General features: G+C 35.6%; 1 protein-coding gene across 17 annotated transcripts in view; it reads left to right on the top strand.

The window, feature by feature from the left end:
- KIF21A (kinesin family member 21A) overlaps nt 1-16,224 on the top strand; it is a 149,883-nt gene extending 133,659 nt beyond the window's left edge. For all 17 annotated transcript variants that reach the window (XM_034936028.3, XM_034936029.3, XM_034936030.3 and 14 more), the window contains 5 exons: nt 1,697-1,861; nt 4,528-4,645; nt 6,331-6,501; nt 7,787-7,986; nt 14,938-16,224. In XM_034936028.3, the coding sequence (XP_034791919.1) occupies nt 1,697-1,861; nt 4,528-4,645; nt 6,331-6,501; nt 7,787-7,986; nt 14,938-15,031 (748 nt within the window). In that variant the 3' untranslated portion in view covers nt 15,032-16,224. The remainder of the gene's footprint in view (nt 1-1,696; nt 1,862-4,527; nt 4,646-6,330; nt 6,502-7,786; nt 7,987-14,937) is intronic.
- The last annotated feature ends 2,372 nt before the right edge of the window (nt 16,225-18,596 follow it).

Below are 18,596 nucleotides of genomic sequence, written 5' to 3' on the forward strand. Positions count from 1 at the left end.
AGGGGGGAAAATTTGACAAATGAAATATAAGAGCCTGGTATTTAACAGAAAGGGATAAGCCATATTTGATCAGTGACTAAGTATACATTTCATATTTTCTCCCTCCCAAATATAAGGTATTACATTTTCATACTATTTCTTACTTGATAGAGTTCAATGTTTTATATTACTTGCTTCAAATAACTACCATTCCTTGGGAAATGGCTGAAATCACCATGGTAGGCAGTGAAGAAGTACTTATAACTTTTAATTAACAGAGATTGAAAAGCTGAGAGTGTTTTTTAAGGACTGAGACTGCTTTGGTGTGAGTACAAATTTCATAACTGCAGGTTATTTTGATTAATTGGAGGATTAATTTGTTTTTTCTGTGCTCATTATTGTATTTGTCTTTAAAAGTGTAGAACAAGTGATTCTTTTTGCTGTGATATTGATGAATTATTTTAATAATCAAAATTGACATAAACTCGGTAGTCATTTAAATGAGAGAAGGGAGCATAAGAAAGGTTAATTTTTACTAATTTGTAGAGATAGTAGAGACTATTTTTAAGTGCTGTTTTGTAATTTGAGAACTACTTTATTATTCTTTTTACTGAATACAAGTCTTGAAACTCTTGTAGAAAAATAATACTATTATATCGTATACTAAGATATAATATATCTTATGTTAGAATTTACCAATTCAATTAGATCACTGAAGTTAAATTTGAAAAGATTGATTATGGCTTAATATTTTAGAAGTTAGCTAAGAAAATGTTTCAAAATTTAAAAAAAATTTCACCTAGAATTTATCTGAAGAAATAGGCATACGTTATGTTTAAGGCCTTAGATACTTCATCTATGATTGGGTTAAAGTAAATGAAAACTGCAAATAATTCAAAAGGTCTCCATTGTCTTTAATCCAGAAAGGCAATTCTTATACACAAAAGAGTATTGGTAAGCCTGGCCCTTGGGTAGAGTGGGGTGGTGCTTCTGGAAGCTGTAGGAAAATAAACTACTTTTGTGGCAACGTATCATTTGTTGATTTTTTTTTTTTTTTTTGAGATGGAGTCTTGCTCTGTCTTCCAGGGTGGAGTGCAGTGGTGCAATCTCGGTTCACTGCCACCCGCACCTCCCAGGTTCAAGTGATTCTCCTGCCTCAGCCTCCCGAGTAGCTGGGATTACAGGCACGCACCACCACCCCCAGCTAATTTTTGTATTTTTAGTAGTATTTTAGTATTTTTAGTAGAGACGGGACTTCACCATGTTGGCCAGGCTGGACTCAAACTCCTGACCTCAGGTGATCCACCCACCTCGGCCTCCAAAGTGCTGGGATTACAGGCGTGAGCCACTACACCCAGCTATTTGTTGATTTTTTTATGTTTAAAATTAAAAAAAAATCTAATCTTTTCTGAAAGATGTTTTAGCCCTTCCTAACTCAGGGCCTGGAATTACTAGTATACCAAGTAAGAGTTTTAAACCATGTAATCTTATTTTATTCATTCATAATCTTATTTTATTTATTTATCTCTTCACTTACCAAATAATTATTTATATGCACCAACTCTGTGTTAGGTGCTGTGCTAGGTAGTATACATACAGTGACAAAAGGACACTGTTCTTGTTGTTGCCTACAGCCAGTTTCCTGGGAATTCAAGGAATTCTAAGCCAAACCCAAGTCCAGAAGTGTGACTTTGTTGCTTTGTTTGTATCTCTTAAGGTCTTCAGGTCAAGTTACTCTTGGAGATGCTTGTTCTGCAAGTACCAGTCGAACAGTAGCTATTCCTTCTGGAGAGAACCAGATCAATCAAATTGCCCTAAACCCAACTGGCACCTTCCTCTATGCTGCTTCTGGAAATGCTGTCAGGATGTGGGATCTTAAAAGGTAGATATTTTTAAGAAAACATACCTCTTGCCTATGGCAAATACAACTTCAGACATTAATAACATTAGTGCATGTGAAATCCAATTTTTATGACCCCAGAAGTTAATGTAAAATCATAGGCTTTTTTATTCAGCATAGTACCTCTAAATGTCTCTTGTGTCCTTATTAACAAACTGACAATTTTCTCTTTTTTTTAATCTCCGTTGCTGGGGAAAATAAGTATATAGGGGAAAAATAAAATTGAAACATTACAATTTCTTAATATTTGCCTACAAGTCACGTTGTTTACTAGGAAGAGGTCAAGATTCTCATCCTGGTTTCACCAGCCCTCTTGATAGAGTTATTTCTTGCAACATCGTTTAAACATCTTATATCTTAAATTTTTTCATTTATAAAATTAACAACTTTGGGCATAAAGTCCTCAGAATTTTTGTGAATATAAAATAAAATATATGTAAACTATGAAGTATTAAGAAGATAAAATAGTTAAAAAGAAAAAAATGATAAATTAAAATTTAAGGCATTACATCTTTCATTCAATTTTTATTTCCTATGAAGTGTGAACTCTTTTCCTTTAGTTGAGTGTTTATGTTAGCTTGTTTTCTAGTTCTTAAAATTTTGGCAGCAAGGAAACATTCACTTATTAGTTAACAAATATTTATTCAACCCAAATATGTATGTCAGGCATTGCACCAACAGTGTGGTGAGTACTAGGAATAAAGACAGAGCAAGACAAATGTTGCTGGTCTTGAACTCCTGGGCTCAAATGTTCTTGCCACCTGAGCTTCCCAAAGTGCTCGGATTATAGGCAGGAGCCACTGTGCCCAACCTAGATCTACCTTCTTAGAGCTCATCTTATAATGGAGAATAAAGGCCATTAAACAGGCTGTTACAGGATTCTTAGTAACATTTCCAATTCAGGTAATATGGGGTGCCTCTCATCCAGAAGGGATTTGCCAGTGGTAAATCAAATGGATGGTTTTTTGAAAAACATTGAGAAAAACTAGTGTTATAATTTATAACATTTAAAGCATGTTAAAGTATGACTGGCAAAATATAATAAACATAATTTATAGATAAATAGATAAGAGAAAAACCAGGGTCCTAACTACTGTATTATAAATAAAATGTAGAAAATTAAAAACAGTACTTTTTTAAGAAAATGAGAAAAGAGGTGAGGACTTGGTTTATTCTTGAAGATATTTAATCTGACTCATAGTAAGAGCACCATAGAAGAAATAGTCAAAATCATGACACAAGGCAGAAAAGATACCAGCTTTTGAAAATCTTTTGCACTTTTTAATTTGCTGATAAGTTTGACTCTTGGAAACCTGGTTGATTTCAGCAAGATGCTACTAATTAAGTGTAGATCTTAACAAAGGAACTAAGAGAATAGTTTTCAAGAAACTGTAATATCTTAGAAGCTAGATACATGTCTTTATTCCAGCAGCTTGATTTGAGGTAGGACTGTGAAACAAAGGTTCATTGTTACTCTCTGCCAACTGACATCACACAGTTTTCTACCAGCCGCATAGCTGGTCATTTTCATGTCTTTATAATAATTGATGAAATGGACCACTTATTGTCTGATGTACACATCCACACAGATATGTGTGTACATAGATATATGTATGTATATATGTGCATATATGTGTATATATGATGTACTTGCAAGTGCATGTGTATATATGATGTACATGCAAGTGCATGTGTACTTATGTGTATTTGTGAAAACGTGTGTGTAATAAAATAATTTTACTTTCTCAGTATTGTTACTGATTTTGTAATTACATCAGTGATATCGTCATTTTATTTGAAATTCAAATTGGACCTAATCAGTCCTATGCCTATCACATATTCAGACATTTAGCAGATTGATGCTTAGGTGGATTTAGGTTGGAATTAAAATTAATCATTTTTTGCACTTCTGCTGCTTTTTTGCTTACCTAAATGACATTAGTCAGCTTTGGAATAACTTATTTATGGCTCTCCCGTTTGCATCATAGATTATATTAGTTTTGACTAACTTGAACAGAGTTTCGTAGATGTGGAGCTAAAATGAAAAAAGCTGGTGATGCACACCTATAAGTCCCAGCTACTGAGGAAGTTGAGGTGGGAGGATTGCTTGAGGCCAGGAGATTGAGACTGCAGTGTGCCATGATCAAGCCTGTGAATAGCCACCGCACTTCAGCCTGGCAACATAATGGAACCCCATCTCTGTTTTTTTTTTTTTTTTCTGGAGTCGGATTCTCGCTCTGTTGCCCAGGCTGGAGTGCAGTGGCTCGATCTTGGCTCGCTGCAGCCTCCCACCCCCAGATTCAAGCAATTCTCCTGCCTCGGCCTCCTGAATAGCTGGGAGTACACGCACCCACCACCACATCCGGCTAATTTTTATGTTTTTAGTAGAGACGGGGTTTCACCATGTTGGCCAGGCTGGTCTCAAACTCCTGGCCTCAGGTGATACGTCCACCTCGGTCTCCCAAAGTGCTGGGATTACAGGCATTAGCCACTGCACCCGGCCCAAGATCCCATCTCTAAACATATAAAAAGAAAAAAAAAAGTTAGTGAATTATTTTATGAAAGAATGTAGATCGTTTATGTTGAGGCTTAGTCCCATCATACTAATAAATAATTTTAAACAAAACTATTTTTCTTTATTTTTAAAGGTTTCAGTCTACAGGAAAGTTAACAGGACACCTAGGCCCTGTTATGTGCCTTACTGTGGATCAGATTTCCAATGGACAAGATCTAATCATCACTGGCTCCAAGGATCATTACATCAAAGTATGTATAAGAGACTTTCTGAATTATATTTGTTTATTAAATGGTAATTTTGAAGTATTCAGATTCATCTAGGACCTCTTTCTCTTATTTTCTTTTTTCCTTTCTAGTCTTTGCTTTTTCTTTTTAATCTTTTCCTCATTCATAGTTAGTGGTTTTGTTGTCTTATTATTCAATCATGCGTTCTCACTTTTCATAGAAGAAAGGTTGGAAAACATTTTAAAGCTCTTTTAACTCAGTCTTCCAACTCATACATGAGTCTTATTGTCATGATCTTTTATCCCGAAAATATTATGATCTTCAGAATTTTATGAAATTAACAGATAAGGTAAGGAAAGATGCATAGTTTGATTCTAAAAATGTTAAATTTAAATGTTAAATGAAATACTAATAAAAGACATTCACATGGCCAGAAGGCCATTAGAAATTCAAGTCTAGAGTTTAAAATAAGTTGTGACTAGAGATGTAGGTTTGGGGAGCCATTCAAAGAGAACCAGATGTTCAAAGAGTTAAGAGTTGATGATGTGGCCAAGGTAGAGAGAAGTTGACTGGGAACTCAGCCTTGGGGAATATCTGTGAGAATCAATAGGAAGAAGGTAAGAAAGAGAGGTAGGAAGAATGTAAGTACTCATTCTAGAAACTTTGATTAAGAAATGAGAGATGGGTTAATGACTTGAAATTAGAATGGTTAAGAAAAGAGGATTCTATACCCTAGAGACATGAACGTATTTATGTACTTAGGAATTGGGCTTAGTGGAGAGGGAATGAGTGAGGAGAAAACTGAAGTGGTGGCAATTGATGAAGGTGGTAGGAGGAGTTAGATCATAGATGTGAACATTGAAAATAAGTAAGTATACTTTAGCCTCTGATAAAGAAGGGAAGGGTAAAAAGAAGTTTGAAGATAAAAAGAAACTTTTAGAATGGAGGAGAGTGTCTAAAAAGTTTATTTTTTATGACACTAGCCTTTTCAGGAAAGCACAAGGTTACGGGCTAAGAGAGATGAGTGCAACTGAGGAAAGTGAAAAGATTTTGAACAGCAGCTTTGGGGAATTGGAGATGACCTCCGGGACTGCAGAGTTACCTAATAGTCATTAAATAATAACCATATTGTTTATTTGAATTTCAACTGGATTGATATGTAATATTTTTATTATTGAACATATCATTTGTGCACTTATACATGAAAAAAATCTGGTTTCCTTTCTTAAAAGCCTACAGACACAAAGCATGTAACATGCAAGCAAAAGTAGTGTGAAAAAAAGGGCACAGGTTTATCTTCAGTTGTCATTCATGCCAGGTTAATTTAATTAACTTAGTAAAACATACATAACAACAAATAACAAAACAAAACAATAATTAAGAGCTGGTGCCATCATGCATGCCTGTAATCCCAGCTACTCGGGAGGTTGAGGTAAGAGGATCGCTTGAGCCTGCAGTTAAGGCAGCTGTGCAGTATGATTGCACCTGTGAATAAGCACTGCATTCCAGCCTGGGAAACATAGTGAGACCTCATCTCAAAATAATAAATAAAATAAATAAAAAGAAAACATTTAACAAACCAGAAACAATAGATAACAAAACAAGTCATGTCTGATTAACATACATGTGTATGTGTTTCTAGGACTGTACAAATATTGGTGTTTATTTGCAAGTTAAATAGGATAACTGCTTTGTTTCTACCTTTTTAGATGTTTGATGTTACAGAAGGAGCTCTTGGGACTGTGAGTCCCACCCACAATTTTGAACCCCCTCATTATGATGGCATAGAAGCACTAACCATTCAAGGGGATAACCTATTTAGTGGGTCTAGAGATAATGGAATCAAGAAATGGGACTTAACTCAAAAAGACCTTCTTCAGGTAATGCAGAACGTTTTCATGGTATAGAGTGGGCATTTCAACACAATCCTGTAGCCTGTAGAAGAACTTGAAGAGCTTCTACGTAGATTTTTATCATTTACAGATAATATTAATCAGGCCTTTTTCTTAAAGAATGTTTCATCCTCCCCAGAGTTCTTCACTGGGAGAAGGGAAACAGTCAACATTGAATAATACCTGCTAGATAAGAGAAGAAGAGATGCTGATAAGAGTTGAAAGATCTAGGGTTGCTCCATGCATGTGTTTATTAAATAAAATCAGCCTGGGAGTAGAGCAGTTGCAGTTTCTCATTTTGTTTTGCTTTTGTTTATGTACACCTATTCCAAAGAGTTCCAAGTTTAGCTAAAGTCAAGAGTAATATAAATAATTCCTTATCTGTAAGAGCATTTTCATGCATCTAAGAGTGGTGGTTCTCTCATTTCCTACAAAATGATAGTTGGGTTGAAGTGATGTGTCAATAAATTCAAATATTGCTGTCTTTTCCTAATTCCCTGGAAAAGAAATTAGTTAACAGATGAAATTCTTTTCAAGTTTTTCCTTATATATATGTGTGGGTATTTATATGTCATAGTTGCTTCCACTTTCCTGCTTGTAATCAGCAGATGAAAACCAAACAAACAAGAAACATAAATATTAATAGAAAAATCTTGGCAATAGATGCATATACAGTGTTGCATTCAAAAGCTTTTTAAAAATAAACATACATTCATGATTATAATTTTATATTGTGCATATAAATACACTTATGCATGAAGTATAGTCATATAGTCTGATCTTGTAATTACTGTTTACTCATCATGAAATATATAGATTATCTCTGGTCTTCTGCATAAATCTTCAGGCCTCTATATTCTCTATTGAAAGTTTAAACTGGTGGTATTATGAGCCAGTCCTTATAGTCCACATACCAGGTTGCAGTTTTCAAACTTGCTTTATTTAATACATTTTGGAGAAAGGTAAGATATTTACTGCCCATGAAGAGGATGTGATGCTCGAAAGTTCTATGTATTTTCAGGGTCTTTTACATTCTGTAAATTATAGCCCTTATATGCTGATAACAGTGATGAAAATTAGTGAGGCAAGTTGGGAAGCAAATTATCCGTTTATTTCTTTAAATCACTAAGAGTGATTGCATAGAAAATAAACTTTCTCCAGCCAATTCCAAATATCAAGTTTTGGCAATAAAATGTTTTTCAGTTTATTTTCATGTGAAAATGTCAGTTTGGAAGCTCTCCTTAAGCTGCTGATTTCACTTTTTTTCTTTTAGCAAGTTCCAAATGCACATAAGGATTGGGTCTGTGCCCTGGGAGTGGTGCCAGACCACCCAGTTTTGCTCAGTGGCTGCAGAGGGGGCATTTTGAAAGTCTGGAACATGGATACTTTTATGCCAGTGGGAGAGATGAAGGGTCATGATAGTCCTATCAATGCCATATGTGTTAATTCCACCCACATTTTTACTGCAGCTGAGTAAGTTTTCTTATATGATTTTTCTCTATATTGGTTGCTTCTGTTCAGATTTAATAAATATGTTGTAAATATCTAGAAACATTGAATATACAAAATCCTTCTTATAATCATTCTAATGTCTGTTTTAAGATGTCTTATTTATATTTTCTGATGTACATGTGGGCACTGAATTTAGGCACCCCAGGTTACATGACAATACTGTTACTCCTGTATAGCACTCTGCTTATTTTAGGAAGTGTGCTGTCACATGTTTCCTTGATGATTTTGACTTTTAGAAAATAATGACTAATTTCTAATGATTTTTATTTTCAGAAAGGCAACAAATTTGCCATTCTTCATATTTGGAACAAATTATTTAAAAACTTTCTGTGCTTCCTCCTCCCTTTAAAGTATAAGTACATAGTAATAACATCTGCTTCCTCCCGCTTGTGGATGGCTGGATTGATTGACTCATTTGTTCATTCACAATGAATCTTCTAAGTGCTGGGAATTGTTCCAGACTCCTGGGAATACAGCAGTGAGCAAAACAGATTCCAAACCCCGTCTATATTCTTATGAGAAGAAATGGAAAATACATTAAGTAGAATGTGTTAGATGGTGACAAGTGCAATGGTGAAAAAGAAAAGAGAGAAAGGGGATGGGATTTTCCTAGGGCAGGGTTACAAAATAGGGTGGTCAGTGAAGGCCTCATGGAGAAAGTGACATTTAAGATACTTGAAGGAGGTAGAAAGATGTGACTGTAAAATGACAGTTTATATATATAAATGACATTATATATAGTACATATATATGTACTTTGAAAAGGAAATTGTATGTATTATATAATGTGAAGTGTAGGTCTCATTCAAATAAAATGTAATTTCTTATGAATATCTATCTAAAACACCTCCCAATTTTGTTTGTGTACCATTTATGTCTATTTAATTTGAGCACTGCCTTTATTCAGTGTATCTCAAATGCATGAACACCCTGATTTTATTTTGAAGCCTTTACTTTATTTCTGTGTCATTTATTTTTATTTGTGCAGTTTCCATTGAATTTCTCCTTTCATTTAGATTTACTTTCATCTTTAAGTTGCATCAGAGCCGATTTATTTTGTTTTTCTAAGGTGCTTACCTTTGATGCTTCATTGATGCTATTTCCAAGATGCATTACTTTCTGAAAAGTCACCACTTTTGCTTACTTCCTTGGAAACTTGTTGTGTCCTTGAAAATTTACTGGATATATCCCACATTGGCTGTGGGACACCCAGTACAAGACTTAGTATTGCGTATCAGTGAGGCCTGGGGATTGACATGTAATGTAATTGTACTTACTTACCTTCCAGGATATGGTCTCAGTTTTGAAGAGCTAAAATTTTTTTTTTTTTTTACTTTTATTTTAGGTTCAGGGGTACATGTGCTGGTTTTTTATATGGGTAAACTTGTGTCACCAGTGTTTGTTGTTCAGATTATTTCATCACTCATGTACTAAGCCTAGTACCCAATAGTTACTTTTTTCTGCTCTTCTCCTTCCTCCCACCCTCCACCCTCAAATAGGCCCCAGTGTCTGTTGTTCCCTTTTTTGTGTCTATGAGTTCTCATCATTTAGCTCCCATTTATAAGTGAGAACATGTGATATTTGGTTCTCTGTTTCTGCATTTGTTTGCTAAGGATAATAGTCTCAGCTCCATCCATGTTCCCACAAAATACATGATCTCATTTATTTTTATGGCTGCATAGTATTCCATGATGTATATGTACCACATTTTCTTTATCCAATCTGTCATTGATGGGCATTTAGGTTGATTCCATGTCTTTGCTATTGTGAATAGTCCTGTTATGAACATTTGTGTGCATGTGTCTTTATGGTAGAATGATTTATATTCCTCTGCTATACACCCAGTAATGAGATTGCTGAGTCAAATGGTAGTTCTGTTTTTAGCTCTTTGAGGAATCGCCACACTGCTTTCCACAATGGTTGAACTGATTTACACTCCCACTAACCAGTGTATAAGTGTTCCCTTTTTCCACAACCTTGTTGACATGTGTTATTTTTGACTTTTTAATAGTAGCCATTTTGACTGGTGTGAGATGGTATTTCATTGTGGTTTTAATTTGCATTTCTCTAATAATGTTGAGCTTTTTTTCGTATTCTAGTTAGCGGCATGTATGTCTTCCTTAGAAAAGTGTCTGTTCATGACCTTTTTCTACTTTTAAATGGGTTGTTCGATTTTTTCCTGATAAATTTGTTTAAGCTCCTGAGATGCTGGATATTAGACCTTTGTCAGATTCATAGTTTGCAAATATTTTCTCCCATTCTGTAGATTGTCTGTGTACTCTATTGATAGTTTCTTTTGCTGTGCAGATGAAGAGCTAAACTTTTTCTCAGCTTACTCAGTGTCTATCACATGCAAATATGTCTACTACATATTTTCAAAATCACAGGAAAATAACCAAGAAAATCAGAAGGAATTTTAAAAAATTAGTTCTACTTATTTATTTAATAAATATTTATATAGTGCTTACTATGTGCGAGTCATTGTTCTAACTGCTTTGCAGACATTAACTCATTTAGTCCTTAGAATAACTCTAGAAGTTAAGTATTATTATTATAATCTCTATTTTACAAGTAGGAAAACTGAGGCACTTTATAACTTACATAGATAATTTCATCATACCTGTCATTTCTGGATCTGATATCATTGATTTTTCTCATAATTACTGGTCTCATTTTCTTCTGCTGCTTTTCATGTCAAGTAATATTGTATTAAATGTTAGACATTGTAATATTTTGAGTATCTCAATTTTGTTGTACTTTTTATTCATTTAAAGAGTATCAGGCTTTGTTTATCAGGCAATTGGATTACTTGTGGTTCAGTTTTATGTTTTTAACACTTGTTTTTAACCTTTGTTAGGTAGGTCTAGAGTAGCCATTACTCTAGGGTTAGTTGGCTCTTCTACGAAAGTTTAACTCTTCCTGCAGTTCTACTGAATGTCCCAGGTGTTCAGTGGTATCTCTCTACTATACCGGTCAGAAATTGAACATCTCATAGCCCTGTATGAACTCTGGGAGGTTTTCAATATATAGCTCCCTGGTAGCTGTTTGCTGTCTGACCTTATAGTTGCACTCTACTCATGTACAACTTAACATTCAGTCAAAGACTTTAGGGGACCCTATGTAGATTTGTAGAGTTCTTTTCTCTGCATAGATCTCTCCTCTTCTCTACTTTCTGGATTTTGTTTTGTCTCTTCAACTAAGTGCTCCTGTGATTCTCTGCTTGGGTTCCCTCTCCCTTTGCTGTGGTGTGGAAAATGCTTCCAGGCAGATAGCTGGGGCTATCACACAGTTCATCTTCTTTGTTTCCCTTTTCTCCAGGATCACAGCCTCGCACTGCCTTTTGCCTAGTGTCTGAAAACAGCTGCTCCATAAATTTTGTCAAGTTTTCTCTTTGTTTACAATAGGGGGGTTAACCTGGTGTGAGTTACTCTGTCATGGCTAGTAGTGGAAATTTAATCATCTCAAACTTAACATATCCAAAATTGAGCTCCTGATCTTTTCTTTTTCTTTTTTGATAATACCAAAATACAATACTTTATTATTTTGATCAATAATAATAATAATAATTATTATTGCCTGCTCCCAGGCAATAATGACAAACTAGAATAAAATGGTATTATGTGTGTCTAAGGGTGGGGTTTTCTTGTTTATTTTGATTTTGGTTTCATTTGTTTTAGTTTAGCTCTATTAAACTTTTTTTTTTTAATTTAAGTTTTAGGGTACATGTGCACAATGTGCAGGTTAGTTACATATGTATACATGTGCCATGCTGGTGCGCTGCACTCACTAACTCGTCATCTAGCATTAGGTATATCTCCCAATGCTATCCCTCCCCGCCCCCCCACCCCACAACAGTCCCCAGAGTGTGATGTTCCCCTTCCTGTGTCCATGTGTTCTCATTGTTCACTTCCCACCTATGAGTGAGAATATGCGGTGTTTGGTTTTTTGTTCTTGCAATAGTTTACTGAGAATGATGATTTCCAATTTCATCCATGTCCCTACAAAGGACATGAAGTCATCATTTTTTATGGCTGCATAGTATTCCATGGTGTATATGTGCAACATTTTCTTAAGCCAGTCTATCATTGTTGGACATTTGGGTTGGTTCCAAGTCTTTGCTATTGTGAATAGTGCCGCAATAAACATACGTGTGCATGTGTCTTTATAGCAGCATGATTTATAATCCTTTGGGTATATACCCAGTAATGGGATGGCTGCTCCTGATCTTTTCAAGAAACCTGCTCATTCTACAACCTTCTCCATCACAGTTGATAGCTTCCTTGACATTTCTGTGCTCGGGACAGAACCTTTCATTCCTCCCCTTCTTTTGTACTCCATATCTAATCCATCATCAAGTCCTGTTAGTTCTACCTTTAAATTATATCTAGAATCTAACCACTTCTTACCACATCCTCTACTTCTTCACCAGACTTAATCACCGTCAACTCTTGAATTACTATAATAGACTTCTAAACAAAGTCCTTTGCTCATATGTAGTCTACACTTAACACAAAATCTAGAATAATCCTTTAAAAGTATGTTAGATGATATTCCTTCTCTATTCAAAACCCTACAGTGGTCCTCCATTTCATGTAGAGTTGAGTCCATACTTGATCTTGCCCTCTGAACGTCTATTATCGCCCTTGCCTTATCATCTGATACCCTCTGGCTTGTCCTTTTCTTGCAACCCCAATAACCTCTTTGCTGGTCCTTGAACATTCCAAAGCCACTCCTGCCTGAGGGCATTTGCCTTAGCTGCTCTTTTGGCCTGGAATGTTTTTCTCTCAAATGTCCTGACCCTGCAAGTCTTTATTCCTCAGTCAGAGTATCCTGGCCATTTTATTTAAAATTGTAATCTCTCCTATCACCTAGCACTCCGGGTCCCCTTGGTTGTGCTCTCCTTTTTTTTCCACCCCTGAGGCACTAGTCACCTTCTAATATACTCTATAGTTTAATCATTTATTATGGTTTATTGTCTGTCTCCTTTTGCTAGAATATATGATCTACAAAGGCAAAAGATTTGAGCTTTTAAATTTTATTTTTGTTTTTTTTAAAACAGCATATCCTGGCCAGGCGTGGTGGCTCACACCTGTAATCCCAGCACTTTGGGAGGCCGAGGCAGGCGGGTCACGAGGTCAGGAGATCGGGACCATCCTGGCTAACACGGTGAAACCCTGTCCCTACTAAAAATACAAAAAAAATAGCCAGCCATGGTGGTGGGCACCTGTAGTCCCAGCTACTCAGGAGGCTGAGGCAGGAGAATGCCCTGAACCCGGGAGGCGGAGCTTGCAGTGAGCCAAGATCTAGCCACTGCACTGCAGCCTGGGCCACAGAGTGAGACTCTGTTTAAAAAAAAAAAAAAAAAAAGCGTATCCCAAGCACTTAGAATGCTTTTTTTTTTTTTTTTTTTTTTTAAACAAACAAAAAAACCATATCCCAGGGTGGGCGCAGTGGCTCACGCCTGTTATCTCAGCACTTTGGGAGGCCAAGGCAGGCAGATCACGAGGTCAAGAGATCGAGGCTGGCCAACATGGTGAAACCCCATCTCTACTAAAAACGCAATAAAAATTAGCTAGGCATAGTGGCATGCACTTGTTTTCCCAGCTGCTCGGGAGGCTGAGGCAGGAGAATCTCTTGAACCTGGGAGGCAGAGGTTGCGCAGAGGAGCCGAGATCGCGCCACTGCATTCCAGCCTGGCAACAGAGCGAGATTCTGTCAAAAAAAAAAAAAAAAAAAGCATACCCCAAGCATGCTTGGCATGTAGCAGGTTCTCAGTAAACATTTGTTGAGTAAATGGTTGAATGAATAAATGCAATGCTTGAATGGGTGGATAAATGAAAATATTCCATTGCTGTTATCAATGTATGTGTGCTGTGTGGGATGGTGAGAAGATAACTGATTACAATCTAGAAAGCCTGGGTTCTAGAAAGCCTTTGCTGTGTTACATTGGCACTCCACTAAACCTTTTTTCCCTTGGGATGGAATACATAATCTCTGAAGTGCATTTTAACTATTAAATTCCATGGAAACTCTTCTTTATTTATATTTTTTACTTTGGGTTAATCAGGAAATTGGAAAAAGAAACATTTCTTTAACCGTGAGAGATATGTTAAGAAATGTGATTGTCTAATGACTGGTCCCCAGTATTCACCTGCGAGGGCAACAGAAACATGTTTTCTCAGAAATACTGTTTCTTCCCTTTTTATAAAAAAATTCAATTTCAATGAACAATAACTGTGTATATTTACAGGGCATCAGAATCGCTTTTAATCTTCTACATTCTGTGCTAGGTGGAGTATTAGTTCACTTCTCAATAGCCTCTTGCTTTTTCTGTGGGCTTATTTGCTGAGTTTACCCAGAGATAATTCTTCATGACTTTGCCAGATTCGCTAACTCCCTAGAAACCCTGCCCCAGCTTTCTCCCTGCCTAGAAGCCTCACTGTGAACTGCAGGCTGTTTTGCCTGAAACCTTCTGACACTATGTCAAATCACATACTGTCTTTTAGAATAATGACTGCAGACCCAGTGTTAAAGAGATAGGGCTCGGAGCCAGACTGCCTGGATTCTCATCTCAGCTGTGTCACTTACATGTGATTTGGGCCTCAATTAGCTCTTCAATAAAAAGAGGATTATAGCAGTAGCTATTGCTGATGGTAGTTAAAGGGAATTAAATGTGTGTTAACATATGTAAAGGGCACATGGTAACAATGCCTGGCTCACAGTAAGCCCTTGATAATGTAAGCTGTTATTATTAAGGTATGTGTTTGCTATATAAATGAGACTATGCATATTTATACTTGGATTTCTTGAAGACCTATGTAGAAAATATTTCCATGATAAGTAATTATAAGAGCTATTTCTTTATCTTTCTGCCCTTGTTCATATATCCATGTTTTGTTTATTTTTTTGTAGTGATCGAACTGTGAGAATTTGGAAGGCTCGCAATTTGCAAGATGGTCAGATCTCTGACACAGGAGATCTGGGGGAAGATATTGCCAGTAATTAAACATGAATGAAGATAAGTTATAAACTGAATGCTGTGATAATACTCTGTATTCTTTATGGAAAATGTTGTCCTGTACTTATTAGGCAAAACGTATGAATCGGATTAACTGGAAAATATATCTGAATTCAACTGCTGACTATAAATGGTATTCTAATAAAATTGTGTACTATCCTGTGTGCTTAGTTTTAAGATCAAGAAATAGATATATATCCTACAATTGATATATTGCTTTATTCGCACTTTTATTGTGGCTGAATTTTTGTGCCTATGTATAAAACACACTTTCAAATTATTTGAATTACCAAGACGTCTGCTTTTGTGACAGTCAGAAAACACACCTGGAATACGATGCAGCCCACCATTAACTCATTCATGTAGTTTATTCAAGTGATTTATGTATTTAAACTAAATATTGAAAATGTTAGTCAAATTGTGGTTTGCTTGTCAGGTATTTATATCAGTCTGTAGTGGGTTCCCAAATTTCAAAGCTCTTTTAATGTAATGGACAAAAATAAGATATGAGAATATTATTGATGAATTTTCATAAGGTGGAATTGATCTTAATCTACTAACAGAGAAGGGTAGACAGTTTGTGTTAAATGTTGGCATTTACTTGTATTGACCAAAGTTTTGCAGCTCTACTATATTCTGTGCTCAGGACTAAAATGCTGTTAATTTTTTTTTTTTCCAGTGCTGTGCATATATTCTGTGATGGGAAACATTGTTGATGTCCTAACAGAAATATATTTTGTTCTATTTTCCTATGGAGTTGTTTCTATTATGACCATTTAATTTTGTTTTTATTTAATAGTAGTATTTCCTTCCCTTTTATCTAATTTTTTATATGCTGCTAAATATATTTTAAATATACTATGTTTGCGAACCTTGGTAGCTATGATGAGAGCTATTATCATCTGTGGTGGGAAAAGCTATGTAAATAGGTAGATTGTATAGGGAGACTATCTTGTGTTGTGCCTGTATGAATTTTTAAAAGTTGTTGACTGGATTTTGCAAAAGGATGTATAATATTTCTGTCTGCTCAGAATATTAATTTGTAAATTCTGCAAGTTTAATTTTTATGTAGATGGTATAACATTTGAAAATATTGTCTTATGTGATTTTTTCCCCTGAAAATATTTGCTTGTAAATGAAAACTTAGCTAGGGCTTAAATAAACATGTTGCTATGAAATTATTTTTACTGTATTGTTCTTTTTCCAAATTGCAAGAGAATGGCCAGTGTTTGTAAAACTTTGTTTTATCTTTGTGTGATGGAAGAAAAGGCATATTTTTGGTTATCTGGCAATCCCTATGCCTTCCTTTCTTTGCTTACTAGACGTGAAATATTCTTGAGGATTTTAAACAGTAACCTAATCTTGATGAACCATGGAAACTCACTATTTAAAGCAATTAAGTTCAACTGTGTAATTTAGGAATTTGAACATGGATGATAAAACAAAACAAAATTCCTATAAACATTAAGACAGTGGTGACCTTGTTTTCTAGAGAAGAGAAGGGGTGGCTGGTGACTGGCAGGTGTCACAGCAGATGAGTTGGGAGGGTTGGGAGGGTGCTTCTGGGGTCCTAGCAATGTTGTAATTTTCGACCTGGGTCCTAAACTTAAGCATTCATCTTCTACATACATGTTGAACTGTACGTATATTTCTCTATCCTCTTTTATGTATGTGCATATGTTCTAAGTTTCATAGCAAAATAATCTTTGAAAAAAGTTTTAAGGAAGAGATTTTCCTATAAGGACAAAACTCAGCTCCTTTGTAATTTTTCCTCCTTCCCTGAAAGAAGGTACCATGCCAAGATCTGAAAGAGACTTCAAGACTATTTTAATTTCAAGTCTCTTGCAGTGTTTCTTTTTTGCAGGATTATAGCTCAATAATTCATTAGTTTGATAATTGACTTATTCAATAGATGTTTAATGAGCATACACATTGCCAAGTATTGGGGGTGAAAAAATAACAAAACCAAGATGACACTTGCCCTCTGAGTAGAGTGAGATAATAAAACCAGCCTTTACATAATAGCTTGGTAAGTGCTCAGATAAAGTCCAGGGTGCTTTAGCACCTATTAGACATATCCAAACTTAACTGCAAATCCAATGAGAGGTCCTGAGCACTGTGTTTGGTTGTGCAAAATACAAAGTTCAGTGTCTAATTTTACCTTTTAAAATGCTGGAGGCTCAGCTAGTGTGGATCTGATTGAAGAAATTCAAAAGCATATATAAAAGAGGCAGCCTTCTTTAAAAAAATTTATATTTTGAAACATGTTAACCCCTAAAGATCCCATTCAGAAATGTTAAAATAACTCTTAAAGCAGTTGAGATAGTGCCTGTAAGATTTAAAATGGATTACTCCACACTATGTATTAAATATATGTTCTGTTCCCCCATACACACAGAATAGCCTCTTCTTTTTTTAGAAGATATGTTTCTGGTTTTAAATCCAAATCTCTAAAAGTTTGCTAAGAAATAATTACAAGATTTTTCATATTAATTCAGCTCTACCTTACAGCTTCACATTTATTATTTAACTCTCAGTTGATGTGGAGTCTCATAAAAATTTAAATTAAAATCATCAACAAGCAATAGCTTGTTTCATGCTGCTATTTGCTACTTTTCCCAAGTGTTTCCCATACCTTAACTCAAAATGATTTCAAATTCTGTTTTCAACCTCATAATAGATTAGTTTTCTGCTTTGTTATTGGGGATTTTATTTGCCAACTACTGTGCAGATGCTAATGGCTGGGATTTTGTATTTACAAATTATAAAATGTACAGATTGCTGTGTGTGAGCATCAGTATACAAAAATAAGAGTTGTCTATCCTTTCAGTTTTTAAGTTAAATAGCAAGATGCTTAACCACTTTTAAAATATGCTGCCACTAATCTCTCCTTTTATTTTTTAATATCTTGATGAGGATAATAATAGCCAAAATTTATTGAGCATTTATTTTCCCCTTTTGTTTGACTGGACATCCCCTAAAGTAGGGGAATTTAAAATGCCATCTCCCAAGTTTGGAGATGTTTAATTGTGAATAAATAGTATGCATCCTAGAATTGATGAAATATAGTACTACATATTGTGGGGGTTTCTGCCAAACAGATAAAAATAGTGACAAATGTTGTCTATATCATATATGGTAGAGAATGATTCCAAACCACTTCTAATAGGCTTTAGTGTATGTTAGATTTAGGAAAAGCAAAGACTACATTTCCCAGACTTGCTTCCAACTGTGTCCCACATTTAACCTGCCTTCCACCAAACATATAAATTCAGGCAAGAGGTAGAGTGAGGAGGAACCAGTGTTTCTGCAGCGCAATTTTACAGGCTTTTTTTTTCCCAGTGGCAACAGTGACAGTGTCCCAGCTGGTTACTAGCTGTGGGTGCTGTGAGATCAGGCATAAGCGGGTCTTTTTGTTGGCACCCAGCTGAGCTGCTGGTCTTGGAGTCAACAGGGGAGAGGGGCAGTGGCTCCCTAGTTCCCCATCATCCTGACTGGTGGAAGCACTAATTTGATAGACTAATTCTGGGAGATAACCTAGCACTTGCTCCTC

Source organism: Pan paniscus, chromosome 10 (assembly GCF_029289425.2).
Source record: "Pan paniscus chromosome 10, NHGRI_mPanPan1-v2.0_pri, whole genome shotgun sequence".
In the NCBI taxonomy this organism is placed as follows: Eukaryota; Metazoa; Chordata; class Mammalia; order Primates; family Hominidae; genus Pan; species Pan paniscus.